This window comes from Mustelus asterias, unplaced genomic scaffold (genome assembly GCF_964213995.1).
Source record: "Mustelus asterias unplaced genomic scaffold, sMusAst1.hap1.1 HAP1_SCAFFOLD_570, whole genome shotgun sequence".
Lineage (NCBI taxonomy): Eukaryota > Metazoa > Chordata > Chondrichthyes > Carcharhiniformes > Triakidae > Mustelus > Mustelus asterias.
In genome coordinates, this window is record NW_027590520.1 from 244,675 (window position 1) to 261,631 (window position 16,957).

The 16,957-nt window shown below is 43.8% G+C and overlaps 1 protein-coding gene across 1 annotated transcript; it reads right to left on the reverse strand.

Annotated features, from left to right (window-relative positions):
- Window positions 1-7,644: 7,644 nt before the first annotated feature.
- Window positions 7,645-15,063, reverse strand: LOC144487068 (SWI/SNF-related matrix-associated actin-dependent regulator of chromatin subfamily A member 5-like; the record flags this gene model as incomplete). Its single annotated transcript, XM_078205127.1, has 6 exons — window positions 7,645-7,793; window positions 10,070-10,205; window positions 11,296-11,440; window positions 11,688-11,841; window positions 13,581-13,807; window positions 14,954-15,063. Coding segments are annotated over 6 exons (921 nt in total), but the record flags the coding sequence as incomplete, so codon positions are not given.
- Between the last annotated feature and the right edge of the window lie 1,894 nt (window positions 15,064-16,957).

The following is a 16,957-nucleotide window of genomic DNA, read 5'->3' on the forward strand; positions in this document are numbered from 1 at the left end:
TTGGGCTTCTTCTCCTTGGAGAAGAGAAGGTTAAGAGGTGACCGTATTGAGGTGTTCAGAATGATGAACAATGTTGACAGGGTGAAGAAGGATATTGTGTTCCCATTCTGTGATTTGTCAGTGACGAGGGGGGTCACAATTTCAAGATGGTCAGCAAGAGAGCTGGGAGTGAGATGAGGAGAAACCTCTTTACTCGGAGAGTTGCTGGGATTTGCAATGGGCTGCCTGGGAATTGGGTGGAGACGAATTCCACAGGTGGTTTCAAAAGAGAGCTGGATACATGTTTGAAAGTGATGGATTGAGAGGGTTACAGAGATAGGGCTGGGGAATGGGACTAGCTGGGTAGCTCTTTCCAGACCTGGTGCAGACACTATTGGGCAAATGGCCTCCTTCTGAGATGTACAATTCTATGATTCTATCTGTCCTCCCATCTTCAGAGATCTATGTGAGATATGAAAGAGTTAATCTCCACTGTAGAGTCTCAGATGAACTATTGGGTTTGCAAGAATAACGGAAATACAGCTCATGAGAGCAAAATGACAAACGAAATAACCACAGGCTCCAACTTCCAGATCCCAGCCGGGGTGCGTTTAAAAAAAAAGATGTTCTTTCTCATGCAGCTACACTTGTTTTTGCTGAAGACAGCTCGGGTGCTGTTTTTCCCGAGCCACAGAGACGGACACAGTGCTGGAGATCCTCTCACTGCGGCTCACCACTGGTATGTCATCCCCCTCAACCGTATCCAAAGCGGAATACTTGTTGCTAAGGGGAACGACCACCGGGGATCCCTGCACGGACTGCTTCCTCCCAGCCCCTCTCACCGTCACCCATCTGTTTTCATTCCTCGGAGTAACTGTATTCCTAAAGCTTCTGTCTATGGCCATCTCTGCGTCCCTAATGATCCTAAATTCATCCAACTCCAGCTCCAGTTCCCTAACACGGTTTTGGAGGAGCTGCAGATGGGTGCTCCCTCACACTGTAACTCAGTAACCCCTCTCCCCCAGCACCCTGTGTTACTGACTGTGTCTGTACTGATGTTAATCCAGCTCCCTCACACTGTCACTCAGTAACCCCTCTCCCCCCAGCACCCTGTGTTACTGACTGTGTCTGTACTGATGTTAATCCAGCTCCCTCACACTGTAATTCAGTAACCCCTCTCCCCCAGCACCCTGTGTTACTGACTGTGTCTGTACTGATGTTAATCCAGCTCCCTCACACTGTCACTCAGTAACCCCTCTCCCCCAGCACCCTGTGTTACTGACTGTATCTGTACTGATGTTAATCGAGCACCTTCACACTGTCACTCAGTAACCCCTCTCTCCCCCTGCACCCTGTGTTACTGACTGTATCTGTACTGATGTTAATCCAGCTCCCTCACACTGTCACTCAGTAACCCCTCTCCCCCAGCACCCTGTGTTACTGACTGTATCTGTACTGATGTTAATCCAGCTCCCTCACACTGTAACTCAGTAACCCCTCTCCCCCAGCACCCTGTGTTACTGACTGTATCTGTACTGATGTTAATCCAGCACCCTCACACTGTCACTCAGTAACCCCTCTCCCCCAGCACCCTGTGATACTTACTGTATCTGTACTGATGTTAATCGAGCACCTTCACACTGTCACTCAGTAACCCCTCTCTCCCCCTGCACCCTGTGTTACTGACTGTATCTGTACTGATGTTAATCCAGCTCCCTCACACTGTCACTCAGTAACCCCTCTCCCCCAGCACCCTGTGTTACTGACTGTATCTGTACTGATGTTAATCCAGCACCCTCACACTGTCACTCAGTAACCCCTCTCCCCCAGCACCCTGTGTTACTGACTGTATCTGTACTGATGTTAATCCAGCTCCCTCACACTGTCACTCAGTAACCCCTCTCCCCCAGCACCCTGTGTTACTGACTGTATCTGTACTGATGTTAATCCAGCTCCCTCACACTGTCACTCAGTAACCCCTCTCCCCCAGCACCCTGTGTTACTGACTGTATCTGTACTGATGTTAATCCAGCACCCTCACACTGTCACTCAGTAACCCCTATCTCCCCCAGCACCCTGTGTTACTGACTGCATATGTACTGATGTTAATCCAGCTCCCTGAGACTGTCACTCAGTAACCCTCCTCTCCCCAGCACCCTGTTGGGAACAGAAACTGTCAGAGAAAGGAACTAATTAAAAGTGGAACTTTTTCAAGGAACAAATACTGGGTTTCCTTGATAGGTATGTCCCTGTCAGGCAGGGAGGAAATGGCCGAGTGAGGGAACCATGGTTCACGAAAGAGCTGTAATGTCTTGTGAAAAGGAAGAGGGAAGCTTATGGAGGGATGAGGAAACAAGGTTCAGATGGCTGGATTAAGGGTTACAAGTTAGCAAGGAATGAGCTGAAAAAGGGGCTTAGGAGAGCTAGGAGGGGACACGAGAAGTCCTTGGCGGGTCGGATCAAGGAAAACCCCAAGGCTTTTTACTCTTATGTGAGGAATAAAAGAATGACCAGGGTGAGGTTAGGGCCTGTCAAGAACAGTAGTGGGAACTTGTGTATGGAGTCAGTAGAGATAGGCGAGGTGATGAATGAATACTTTTCTTCAGTGTTCACCAAGGAGAGGGGCCATGTTTTTCAGGAAGAGAAGGTGTTACAGGCTAATAGGCTGGAGGAAATAGATGTTCGGAGGGAGGATGTCCTGGCAGTTTTGAATAAACTGAAGGTCGATAAGTCCCCTGGGCCTGATGAAATGTATCCGAGGATTCTTTGGGAGGCAAGGGATGAGATTGCAGAGCCTTTGGCTTTGATCTTTGGGTCCTCGCTGTCCACGGGGATGGTGCCAGAGGACTGGAGAATGGCGAATGTTGTTCCTCTGTTTAAGAAAGGGAATAGAAATGACCCTGGTAATTATAGACCGGTTAGTCTTACTTCGGTGGTTGGTAAATTCATGGAAAAGGTCCTTAGAGATGGGATTTACGACCATTTAGAAAGATGCGGATTAATCCGGGATAGTCAGCACGGATTCATGAAGGGAAAGTCGTGCCTCACAAATTTGATCGAATTTTTTGAGGAGGTAACTAAGTGTGTTGATGAAGGTAGGGCAGTTGATGTCATATACATGGATTTTAGTAAGGCGTTTGATAAGGTCCCCCATGGTCGGCCTATGATGAAAGTGAGGAGGTGTGGGATAGAGGGAAAGTTGGCCGATTGGATAGGTAACTGGCTGTCTGATCGAAGACAGAGGGTGATGGTCGATGGAAAATTTTCGGATTGGAGGCAGGTTGCTAGCGGAGTGCCGCAGGGATCAGTGCTTGGTCCTCTGCTCTTTGTGATTTTTATTAATGACTTAGAGGAGGGGGCTGAAGGGTGGATCAGTAAATTTGCTGATGACACCAAGATTGGTGGAGTAGTGGATGAGGTGGAGGGCTGTTGTAGGCTGCAAAGAGACATAGATAGGATGCAAAGCTGGGCTGAAAAATGGCAAATGGAGTTTAACCCTGATAAATGTGAGGTGATTCCTTTTGGTAGGACTAATTTAAATGTGGATTACAGGGTCAAAGGTAGGGTTCTGAAGACTGTGGAGGAACAGAGAGATCTTGGGGTTCATATCCACAGATCTCTAAAGGTTGCCACTCAAGTGGATAGAGCTGTGAAGAAGGCCTATAGTGTGTTAGCTTTTATTAACAGGGGGTTGGAGTTTAAGAGCCGTGGGGTTATGATGCAACTGTACAGGACCTTGGTGAGACCACATTTGGAATATTGTGTGCAGTTCTGGTCACCTCACTATAAGAAGGATGTAGAAGCGCTGGAAAGAGTGCAGAGGAGATTTACCAGGATGCTGCTTGGTTTGCAGGGTAGGTCTTATGAGGAAAGGTTGAGGGAGCTAGGGCTCTTCTCTCCGGAGCGGAGTAGGCTGAGGGGAGACTTAATAGAGGTTTATAAAATGATGAAGGGGATAGATAGAGTGAACGTTCAAAGACTATTTCCTGGGGTGGATGGAGCTATTACAAAGGGGCATAACTATAGGGTTCATGGTGGGAGATACAGGAAGGATATCAGAGGTAGGTTCTTTACGCAGAGAGTGGTTGGGGTGTGGAATGGACTGCCTGCAGTGATAGTGGAGTCAGACACTTGAGGAACATTTAAGCAGTTATTGGATAGGCACATGGAGCACACCAGGATGATAGGGAGTGGGATAGCTTGATCTTGGTTTCAGATAAAGCTCGGCACAACATCGTGGGCCGAAGGGCCTGTTCTGTGCTGTACTGTTCTATGTTCTATGTTCTAGAACCGTTCAGGTAGAGATCGCTGCATTCTTTGAAGGAAAATGAGATAAATATTTGAAGCAGAGGAAGGTGCAGGCTTAATGGAGAATGCAGGGGAAGTGGAATTAGATTTAGCAAAGAGCTAGCATGGCTACAATTGGACGAATGGCCTCTCCCTGCGCTGTGAGTTATGGTCCTGGAATAGAATTTGTTATCGGAGAGCCTCGAACCCATATTCATGGTCCTGAACTTCTACCTTCAATTTTTCATCATCTAGAAGTAAGTTGTTGAAAATGCTCTTTGATATTTCAGCTCAAGGTTTCATTATCTGATCAGATACTGCTCTGGTTTGGGAATGGATGAAGTTAGAGAGGAAAGGAGATTGTGCGGTCCCATTTGTTAATACATTGACCTTTAATTTCTGAAGCCCAGATTATGGGATGAAAATCTATCACCGTTGATGGGCGTTGAGAATCCTAAATTAACTGATTGAGTTTCCAATCAACTTTCAATGGGCATGACACCAAGAATACTGTCTCTAAATGCATTCATCAAATTGTAATCTTATTTGGGAAGTCCACAATAATAGATGTTTTGAAAGTGGAAACTAATCACGCCACTGAACATGGGATGAGAATGGAAGGATGATATTAATTTAAGGCAGATTGGAGAGAGCTTTGCTGTACATATGCCTTATTATAATGTTGAAAAGGAAGTTCTGGGCACAGCAACAACTGCCCAGCTTATTTCCCAAGTACTAACATCCCTCCTCTTGTACAAATAAGTTTAAAAGAAAAGAAAACTTGCTTATATATTATCCTTTTGTATGACTTTGGAATTGAATCAATAGGAGCAGCACGGTGGCACAGTGGTTAGCACTGCTGCCTCACAGCTCCAGTGATCCGGGTTTGATTCCCGGTTTGGGTGGCCGTCTGTGTGGAGTCTGCGCGTTCTCCCTGTGTCTGCATGGGTTTCCTCCGGGTGCTCCGGTTTCCTCCCACACTCCAAAGATGTGGGGGTCAGGTTGATGGGCTATGCTAAATTGCCCAAAGTGTCCAGGGATGTGTAGGTTAGAGGGATTAGCGGGGTAAATGTGTGGGGTTGTGGGGATAGGGCCTGGGGTGGGATTGCTGTCAGTGCAGACTCGATGGGCTGAATGGCCTCCTTCTGCACTGTCGAGTTTCTATGATAATCATCGAACCTCGAGCCAAGAATGTTGCAGCTGACTGGAAGAAAATGCATTACTCAGAGTTGGCCATGATCTCCCATTCGAAAGAAATAAAATTAATCAGCAGTTTTAAAAAATAGTTAATCAGAGTTTGAGTAAAACGTTAGCGTTCACTTTTTGTCAAGTTTTAAAGTTTATTTATTAGTATCATCAGTAGGCTCACATTAACACTGCAATGAAGTTACTGTGAAAATCCCCTCGTCGCCACACTCCGGCACCTGTTCGGGTTACACTGAGGGAGAATTTAGCATGGCCAATGCACCCTAACCAGCACATCTTTCAGACTGTAGGAGGAAACCAGAGCACCTGGAGGAAACTCACACAGACACAGGGAGACTCCGTACAGACAGTAACCCAAGCCGGGAATCGAACCTGGGTCCCTGGCGCTGTGAGGCAGCAGTGCTAACCACTGTGCCACCGTGCGGTGGCAGGTTATATTTTAGAACTGAACTTTCTGGGGCCACACACCTTGTTCCACTTTGGCAACTTCAAAATTCAACTAAAACGGCAACTGATTTCTTTAAGAGATGACACTATACTATCCAGTAAGAAGTCTCACAGCACCAGGTTAAAGTCCAACAGGTTTATTTGGAATCATGAGCTTTCGGAGCACTGCTCCTTCATCACCTGATTAATATTAACCTGGCGTTGTGAGACTTCTTACCATTCCCGCCCCGGTCCAACGCCGGCATCTCCACATCATGGCTATCATGCTCCTTAATCAGGTGACTCACCTGAGGAAGGAGCAGCGCTCCGAAAGCTCGTGATACCAAATAAACCTGTTGGACTTTAACCTGGTGTTGTGGGACTTCTCACTGAGATCAAAGCTTAGTGCAGTGGGTAAAATGGACTGACGTATGAGGAGAGATTGACCAGGTTAGGATTGTTTTCACTGGAGGTCAGATGAATGAGGGGGGGATCTCATAGAGACTTATAAAATTCGAACAGGACTAGACAGGGCGGATGCAGGGAGGATGTTCCTGATGGTGGGAGTGTCCAGAACTAGGGGTCACAGTCTGAGGATTTGGGGTAGACCATTTAGGACGAAACCAGGAGACATTTCTTCAGCCAAAGCATGGTGAGCCCTGTGGAATTCATTACCGCGGGAAGGTGTTGATGCCAAAACATTGAATGCATTCAAGAGGTGACTCGATCTAGCACTTGGGACGAATGGGATAAAAAGGTTATGGGGAGAAAGCAGGATTAAGGCTATGGAGTTGGACAATCAGCCATAATCACAATGAATGGCGGAGCAGGCTCGAAGGGCCAAATGGACTCCTCCTGTCTTACCTTCCATGCTTCTATGACAAAGTTTTGTCTCGACTTGTGTTCCGCACAAATACTAGACAGTTCCATGGGTACGATGGGTTTAGAGGGATATGGGCCAAATGCGGGCAATTGGGATTAGCTTAGGGGTTTTAAAAAAGAAAGGGCAGCATGGACAAGTTGGGCCGAAGGGCCTGTTGCCATGCTGTAAACATCTATGACTCCAAGTAATTGTTCATATTCCACAGGCCTTCAGAAGTTGCAATAGCATCGTATTTAAAACCAAGGAGATTTCAAATAATGGGACTTTAGTTTAGCTTTTAGATAGTGTAATTCCTATTGCATCGAAAACTAGTTCCAGTGATGCAATGTATTTAAACACCAACATTATTTGTTTAGCACCAAAGATATTGATGTGTGAAGCCGATGACAACCATTTCAGAATATACATTTGTACTTGGGTATTAGCTGCCAGCTAAACACTTTACATGAGCATAGCAAGATTGAGTCAATGGCGCTAACTTCACCAAGACAGATGAACGCATTTCAATCGTTTTGTCAAAACCCACAATAAAGGCTTTAAACAAAAACATTTTGCTGGAAACACAAACAATTCCAAAGCTGAAATTAAGGGTTGAATCCAATTGTTTAATCATCTCCTCTTGGCACAATGACAATGGTATGAAGTAAAAGAGACTGAACAAAACCATGACAGTACAATGCATTTAATGCAATTATCTTTTGATACTCAGTTTGCAGAACTTTCTGAGATGCAGATTAAGTGAGGCTTATTGTGCCGATGAAAATATTGCAGCAGCATTGTAAGAAGAGTATTGAACAGGGGAGCCATGAAGTTGCAGGATTGGAATCGCAGAGCAAGGGGCACTCCCGTTCCTGATGTTAGTTTTACCTTTTTTCACCCCTCTCTAATATAGCATCAATATCTTCGTCTGTAATGTCACTCTCTTTAGAAGCAAAGACGTGGGAAGCACCGTGACGAATCATCTGCAGCATTTCATCTTTCCCCAGCTCATTGAGATTCTGATCGACTGAACCTTCCTGAAAGAATTCAGTCTCGATGTTAAGAAATTGTAAAGAACAAAGAAAATTACAGCACAGGAACAGGCCCTTCGGCCCCTCCAAGCCTGCACTGACCATGCTGCCCCGACTGAACTAAAACCCCCTACCCTTCCGGGGATCATATCCCTCTATTCCCATCCTATTCATGGATTTGTCTAGATGCCCCTTAAAACTCACGACCATATCTGCTTCCACTACCTTCCCTGGCAGCGAGTTCCAGGCACCCACCACCCTCTGTGTAAAAAACTTGCCTCATACATCTCCTTTAAACCTTGTCCCTCACACCTTAAACCTATGCCCCCTAATAATTGATTCTTCCACCCTGGGAAAAAGCTTCTGACTATCCCTTCTGTCCATGCCCCTCATAATATTGTAGACTTCTATCAGGTCGCTCTCAACCTCCGTCGTTCCAGTGAGAACAAACCAAGTTTCTCTAACCTTTCCTCATAGCTAATGCCCTCCATACCAGGCAAAATCCTGGTATGGAGGGCATTAAACTTGTAGTAATGCAAGAGACGGGTTCACATGTTAATAAATAGACACACAAGGGCGATAGTGGAAACTATTGAGCCCACTTTGTTGCACAGCGTACTTTAACTGGCTGTTCACACTCTGTGGAAGATTGCAGAGGGTTTAATGTTCATTTTTTAGGAACATTTCATCAAAAGTCAGGAATACATATGCCAGATTGCATAGTTCCAGGTGGTAGGTCCTAATGTATTGTAATGATAATTCATTTTAAAATCATTGACGATTAGAGAAGTTACCTGTGAAAATATTGAAGTTTCATTTTAAAATGTTCTGCGGTATTTGAAAAAGAACAGGTTACTGAGGGAGTATCCAATGCATTCACAATCCCCAACACAAAGTTTTAACATCCGTGCCATAACTCAGTCGGAGAAAAGAATGCAAGATAAAATTCTCGAGTGAAGGCTGGGAATGATTGACACTGCTCATGGTACCCAAAGTTTCACCGATGCCATTTAAAGTTGATACCTCAAAGCACCGAAATATACTGAGGAAATATACTGGGAAAACTTTAAGAAACAACAAAGAACGACTAAGAAAGCGATAAAGAAAGGAAAGATAGGTTATGAAGCGAGGCTAGCTCTAAATATAAAAAATGATAGTAAAAGTTTTTACAAATATATAAAAAGGAATAGAGTGGCTAGAATGAATGTTGGACCCTTGGAGGACGAGAGGGGGGATTTAATAGTGGGAAATGAGGAAATAGCTGAAACTTTAAATAAGTTTTTTGTGTCGGTCTTCACAGTGGAAGACACAAATAGTTTACCGAATATGAACGATAGAGGGTTGGTAGGAGGAGAGTTACTCAACACAATTAATGTTACCAGGGAGGCAGTGCTTGGTAGACTAACGGGACTGAAGGTGGACAAATGCAAGGTTATTCACTTTGGATGAAATAATAGCAAATTGGATTATTATCCAGATGGAAAAAAATTACAACATGCTACTGTGCAAAGGGACCTCGGGGTCCTTGTGCATGAGACGCAAAAACCCAGTCTGCAGGTGCAACAGGTGATCAAGAAGGCAACTGGGATGGTGGCCTATATCGCAAGGGGGATAGAATATAAAAGCAGAGATGTCTTGCTGCAGCTGTATAGGGCATTGGTGAGGCCGGAGCTAGAATACTGTGTGCAGTATTGGTCCCCTTATTTGCAGAAGGATATATTGGCCTTGGAGGGAGTGCAGAGAAGGTTCACCAGGTTGATACCAGAGATGGGGGGTGTTGATTATGAGGAGAGACTGAGCAGTTTGGGTTTGTATTCGTTGCAATTTAGAAGGCTGTGGGGGGGATCTTATAGAGACCTATAAGATAATGAAGGGGCTGGATAGGGTAGAGGTGGAGAGATTCTTTCCACTTAGAAAGGAAGCTAAACTAGAGAGCACAGCCTCAAAATAAAGGGTGGTCAGTTTAGGACAGAGTTGAGGAGGAACCTCTTCTCTCAGAGGGTGGTGAATCTTTGGAATTCTCTGCCCACTGAAGTGGTGGAGGCTACGTCGTTGGATATGTTTAAATCACGGATGGATGGATTCCTGATCGGTAGGGGAATTAGGGGTTATAGGGATCAGGCGGGTAAGTGGAACTGATCCACTTCAGATCAGCCATGATCTTATTGAATGACAGGGCACACTCGAGGGGCTTGACGGCCTACTCCTGCTCCTATTTCTTATGTTCTTATGTTCTCCCCATGCAGTTCCCACCCAAAAAACAACCAACTTCAACAGCCACCTTGCTGAATTACAATAGAGTCCAGTCTAAGTTTCATTTCAGCATGTTCCACTATCCTTTCCTCCACAGCGTTGTCAGTTATAAATCGGAATACTCTGACTACTTTTGTTTGACCAATTCTGTGGGCGCGATCCTAAAAAAAGAACACAATTAAAGTTACATGGCACATCCACACAATCATGTAACAATTTCAATTAACATTCCTCTACATTCAGCTGTAAAAACACCACATTCATATATTTTCCAGCAAACATTGTTTCTATAATCAGAAATGCAAGAATTTCAAACAAAAACTCTGATGATCAAAACCTTAACATGGGGATCGGGAATAAATAAACTTCCGAGAAATCTCCAAGCTGATCATAAGCTCGCAAAGATATGATGTCAGGATGGCTATCTCCTGCATGTTTTAACCCTCTCTAATTACTCAGTCAACATCAACAATTGTTGCAGCAGGGGAAAACCAAGGAAGCACCTGGACCTATTTAATTATATCTCAGATGCATTGATTGCAATCCAGTAACTGGCTGGTGGATCAATGAAGCAATTGAGAAACTTACCACTTCACACTGGAGGGGAATTAGAATCTCCACTGTGTTTGTGGATTGGAGTCAAGTACTGACAGATGCTCTTCCCTGAAGCATATTAGTGAACCAGCTGAACAATTGGGGAGCCCTGCTCCCTTTTGCTGCTCACTATAAACTTTAATTCAAACTTCACAAATGAGTGAGATTTGAAGTCATAAGCCCTTGACACACGAGGCAATCACGAAGCACTTATTAAAATCCGTGCATCAGTTGTTTTGTGTAAAACTGAATCACGGAAGGCAGATCCTTATAGTGACACCTCAGCATTACTGAAACTTGAAATGGATTTCATTTCCAAACTCTCAATTGGATTTGGAAGTTAATTGGTGAGGAGAAACAAGATGCCCAGTCAGCTGAAATCATACCACGCCAATTCTGAAAACAACCGCACGCTCCATTCACATAAAGAGAAGCAAACTGAAGGCCTCTGCTGAAATATTTCCACCAGTTCATTCGAGCGGAGTTTTAAAGAAACCATGGGAGCAACACACGGAAGATTTGAGGGGTTATCAGTGGCAGTAAAATACCAAATGTCGCTTGATCAGTGCACTTGGATGTTAAAACCAGCAACAATAGTTATATATTCAACAGTACGTGGCTTTCAGAACACAAATAACTAATCGCTCAGTAACTTACCACAGCTTGGAGGTCTACCTGAGGGTTCCAGTCTGAGTCGTATAGGATTACTACATCTTCTGTGGTTAGATTTATACCAAGACCACCAGCGCATGTGCTTAACATGAAAATAAACGTTGAGCTCCCAGGACTATTGAAAGCAGAACTAGAATCGTGGAGGGATGAGAGAGAAAAGTTATGCCAGAATTGAACAAGCGATTGGGACCAATCTTTTTAATAATTGTTGGAAAGTTTCATTTTTAAAAATACAAATAGATGCTAGATTCAAATTGAATGTTCATATTTCTTGTTTGAAAACCTTGAGTCAGTTTTGTAACCTTAAGTCTAGAATTCTTACTTAGATAATAGAGCCTCAGATCAATTTAAGAGGTTGGAACTTTCCTCAAACAAACTCAGTTTTGAAAGCACAGGGCAAGAAACATACTTGTCTCTCCTCATGCGGTGTCTGTCCATCCAGTCTACAATCCTCGTAGTTTCTCCACATACAATAATCTTCCAAGATATCCAGCACCCTGGTCATTTGGCTGAAGATCAACACCGGAGAACCTGTGGAAAAGAAGATCATTCATCAGGGTGATCGGTTGATCGGTAGCCAAGAACACAGCGCAGATACGCAAATGCTTCAAAAACCTACATCTACTGATGTGGATAATGGAAACCAAATTCCAGTGGTAACATGCAGGATGCAGAGTAATCTCGTAAACTAGTTATAGTACAGGAGGCATAAATGAACACACATAACCAACTCCAATTTTATAATTCATACAATGTGAACTGTCCATGTGACCCAGCTGCCTTGATTGATGGGAATGATTTCAAAGGTTTTATATTCCAGGTGGATTCGAGACGGTGCTGCAGATTGGGCAGCAAAAATTAAACCCTAATCAAAAAATAGCTGCAATCCCAAACCATGTAATTATTCCATTCACCTTCTGCTAAAACACGTTAGCCCGTAATTTCAAAATATTTGGCTCCTGTAACTATTCCTTCGGAAGGAGGATGGGGCGCATCAAGCATTACAGAGGCCTGTGATCCAACTCTCTTCATGAAGAATATTTGATGGTAAATCGGCCAGTTTTTGGGAGCCCCCAGCCCCAGTGGATGGCGTGTGGCAGGCCAGAATGACTAAAACAGGATGCGATTTCAGATCAAGACACACTATTGTTTTAAACAGTCACTAAAACTTGTGAAATAAAAGCTAAATAGATGGAAGCAAAGTTCTGGAAATACTCAGCAGGTCAGGCAGCATCTGTGGAGAGGGGAGTTCTGAAGAGTCAGAGTTGACCCTTCGCTGATGCTACCAGATTAGTTGCGTATTTTCAGCAGTTTTTAACTCATTAAAACCTGTGCTGATTTGTAACCCATAACATCACAGCATGCAATCTGCTGTACCTTGCTGCACAGGTCAAATGCTGCCATGGTGTCATCAGTGATCATTTTCAAATTCTTTTGCAGACATTGTCGTGGAAATCCTTGCATGCTTACGAAGGCTAAACATCACAAACCCCTTTCATTTACTAAAAATCCTGTTCTATTTTTGATCAGTCTACAGCACAGGTACAGGAGTGCTCCAGAGCATGACAAAGTCTGACATCGCACTCGGAAATGCACAAATAACCATGCAGGCGGTTGTTTACAGCCAATCTATATACCAGGATGTTTGATTTTCCACTCCACCCGATTTCCTTCTATATGGATTGGACTACACAGTAGTTTTTGTTCAATTCCTCCTGGTCTCCAGAGTCTCAACTAATTTGGTCATGGATTCGAGTTCGAGTGACTGGCATGCTCTTTGAATTTCCAATCGAATCTGAATCCAAACCTACATCCTCCCAAAGTAGGAACATTAACATTAAGCTAATTCTTAATCCATTGAGACAATGTCATCTATTTCACAAAGCGTGAACTTTATTACTATATTTACTCTCTAATCACAGATTTGTTGAACATATTCTAAAACCTAATTTGCATTGTGTTTTAGTTTGGTTATCTCCTCAAGGAGATCTCAGTAAGCTTCTTTGCCTGTCCTACTATAACTAAAACCATTGCTGATTCCAGAGTTTATTACATATTAATTTATAACACATTTTGGAATATTTTCAATTAATTTCCCTTTACGGTCTGACAATCGTTAATTTGGGCCTTATGCCTTATGTTGGCCACCCCCACCCCGTCCGAGCTACTCAAGTATCCACGAAACTATCAAATCACTCCATGTCTCCTTCCTATAGAAAGGTTGAAAGACAGAAAGGGAAACAAAAGCCTTGACCAGGCCTGCGGCTGACCTTGCTCCTTCACTTTCGGCAGCAGTTTGTCCAGTACCACCATTTTGCCACTGTTAACTACCAGGTGAGTGTCAGTGGTGTAAGGTGGGCCAGGTTCAGCTCCGTCAAACAGATAGGGGTGGTTGCAGCACTTGCGCAGTTGCATCAGTCTATTCAATAGACGCATTTTGTCCATTTTCCCTGAGGAGTTCAGGATGTCAATATCCTTCATTAATATCCTGGTGTACCTGTCAGCAAGGCCAGAATTAAAACTCATCACACCAACTTGGAGATAAATTCATTTTTTTAATGGAGCTCAACAGAAAGCAATTACAACCTAAAATGAATGCTTTGTTCTATAGGTGCCTCGGACAAAGTCTAGGATCCACATTCCAACCCCTCTCACCTACCAGGGAACAGGGTGCTCCATCTAAGCCTCACAGATATAGAAACCCATATCTTACGACTAATACACACTCGACATTTTGTTCATTGATATAAAGTACAATTCATTCCAGGTGGCCAGGGTTTGAAGGGATGGGAATATTCCTTTTCATCTAACTTGGATGCGAGCAATATGAAGTACTCTGGGATTAAGTATTTGTAACGCAGAAACAGGCCACTTCGATCAACAATTCCAGATCAGTGTTCATGATAAGAGTCTCCTCACACCTTCGATTTCTTTTTCCATTCTATGTTTAACAAACTTCCCTAAAATGCATCAATGTCATGCCTCTCCATGTGGTAGTGAGTTCCACACTAACCACTCTGCCACTTTCTTTTTTGAATCTTCTCCTAAATTCCTGTTTGATTAGTGACTGTTTTATATTTGTGGCAGCGATCCTGGCATCATCGTGAGGCAATGACATTGTGTTACATCGGGTGCAGTCTTATTTTGAAGGGCTTTGCAGCGTTCTCCTTGACCAACCATGATAGACATGGTTAATAAGTTTGGAGGGGACACCTCACTAGTACCTGATCAGGTGGGTATCAATAATGGGCTGCATTGGGGTTTGAAAGAAGAAAGCCCAAAGCTGAGAGCAAAGTAGTTTGAAAGCACTGTAATAATCACACTTGAATGGCAATCGTCCAATCTGAATTCAATGATGATCTTCTGTTTCGGGAAAAAATAATGGAAATGATTGAGGGAAGTTAGAATTCCAAACACAAAAATCTTACAGATCAGACGGAAGCAAGATGGTCAATAGTAGGGAGTCAGCCTATTATTGATGCATTGGGTAAAATCACACTCGCTTACACTGGTGAATCTATTCCCTTCGTTCTACAAATGCTCTAATTGTTGATTGAAGTGCAGGACAATTTCAATGAGTTCTTGCAAGATGATGCCGTACTTCACAATGCAACACATTAAGATTCACAAGTTGTGCACTCACCATTCCCGTTGCATTTTGCTCAGGCCGACATACATTTTGACTTCCTTTTTTGGCGGCAGGCTCTTTTCTACCTCAGCTTTAATATGTGGGAGGAGGAAGGGTCTCAATACCTAATTCAGGTGAGAATACATGCTTTTTACACACTGATGATGCCCAAGAAGGTCAAGCAAAATAATGCAATGTTACAAAAGCTGCCCTGAACAGTTCTGTGGACTGAAGCACAGGTTCAACAAAAACAGCTGAACAAGCCATGGGTTGAAGCACATCTACAGGTGTGGGCTGAATGTTCACTTGATGAAAACACCTGCAACTTCAGATTAGATTGTCAACAGCTTTATTCTGCAACAGAACAGATCAGACCTTGGAATCCAACCCTTCATGAGAAAATACAGTAACCATAGAACCATAGAAAATTACAGCTCAGAAACAGGCCTTTTGGCCCTTCTTGTCTGTGCCGAACCATTTTTTGCCTAGTCCCACTGACCTGCACTTGGACCATATCCCTCCACACCCCTCTCATCCATCAGCCCGTCCAAGTTTTTCTTAAATGGTAAATGTTTCCCACTTCATCCGGCTGCTCATTCCACACTCCCACCACTCTCTGCGTGAAGAAGCCCCCCCTAATATTCCCTTTAATCTTTTCTCCTTTCACCCTTAACCCATGCCCTCTGGTTTTTTTCTCCCCGAGCCTCAGTGGAAAAAGCCTGCTTGCATTCACTCTATCTATACCCATCAAAATCTTATACACCTCTCTCAAATCTCCCCTCAATCTTCTACGCTCCAGGGAATAAAGTCCCAACCTATTCAATCTCGCTCTGTAACTCAGGTTCTCAAGTCCCGGTAACATCCTTGTGAACCTTCTCTGCACTCTTTGAACCTTATTTAAATCCTTCCTGTAACTTGGTGATCTTCTTTTGTATATACTTGTAAAAGCTCTTATAGTTTACCCTCATATTCCATTTTTAATCAATCTTCTGTGGCATTTTACTGGTTTCAAAAACACTCCCAATGCTCAAGCTTGTTACTATTCCTTGTCATATGATAAGCCTCTTCTCTTAATCTAACACAATCGTTAATGCTCTCAATAAGCCACAGATGGATGTTTCTTGCAGAGCGTTTATTTCCCAATTTCATTGATGAACATTTAAAGAAAGAAATCAAAATTTTCAATGTTCACGATCAACCTCAGCAGGCTCTCCTCTCAAACCTAAAACCAATTAGATAGGGACAAGATTCTTGTTGATGATTGTGGAAATATGTCACTTGCAGACCATCATATGGAATTCAATTGTGATATGAATATTTGCCTGTGGATCTTTTACTATGAGATTACCAATTAACCCTACCTCATTGCACAATACTAGATCAGGGCGGTATGGTGGCTGTGGTTAGCACTACTGCTTCACAGACCAGGGACCCGGCTTCAATTCTGGCCTTGGGTGACTGTTTTTGGGGAGTTTACATGTTCTCTCCGTGTCTGCGTGGGTTTCCTTTGGGTGCTCCAGTTTACCCTCTCAGTCTGATGTGCAGGTTAGGTGGATTGGCCATGCTACATTTCCCCTTAAGTGTCCCAAGATGTGTAGGTTGGTGGGGTAACTAAGTGGGATTAAGCGGATAGTAACCTTAAATTCACTTTCCTCATTCCTCAACAATGTACATTTCTACAACGCCTTTAACATAGGTGGCATGGTGGCACAGTGTTTGGCACTCCTGTCTCACAGCGCCAGGGACCCAGGTTCGATTCTGGCCTCGGGTCACTCTCTGTGTGGAGTTTGCGCATTCTCCCCGTGTCTGCTCCGGTTTCCTCCCACATTCCAAAGATGTGCGGGTTCGGTTGATTGGCTAGGCTAAATAAACCGTTGGTGTCAGTGCGATTGGCGGGGTAAATATGTGGGGTTGGTGCAAACTTGATGGGCCAAATGGCCTCCTTCTGCACTGTCGGGATTCTATGATAATAAGATGTCTACAGGATCATCACAGGGGCAATTATCACACAAATTTGAC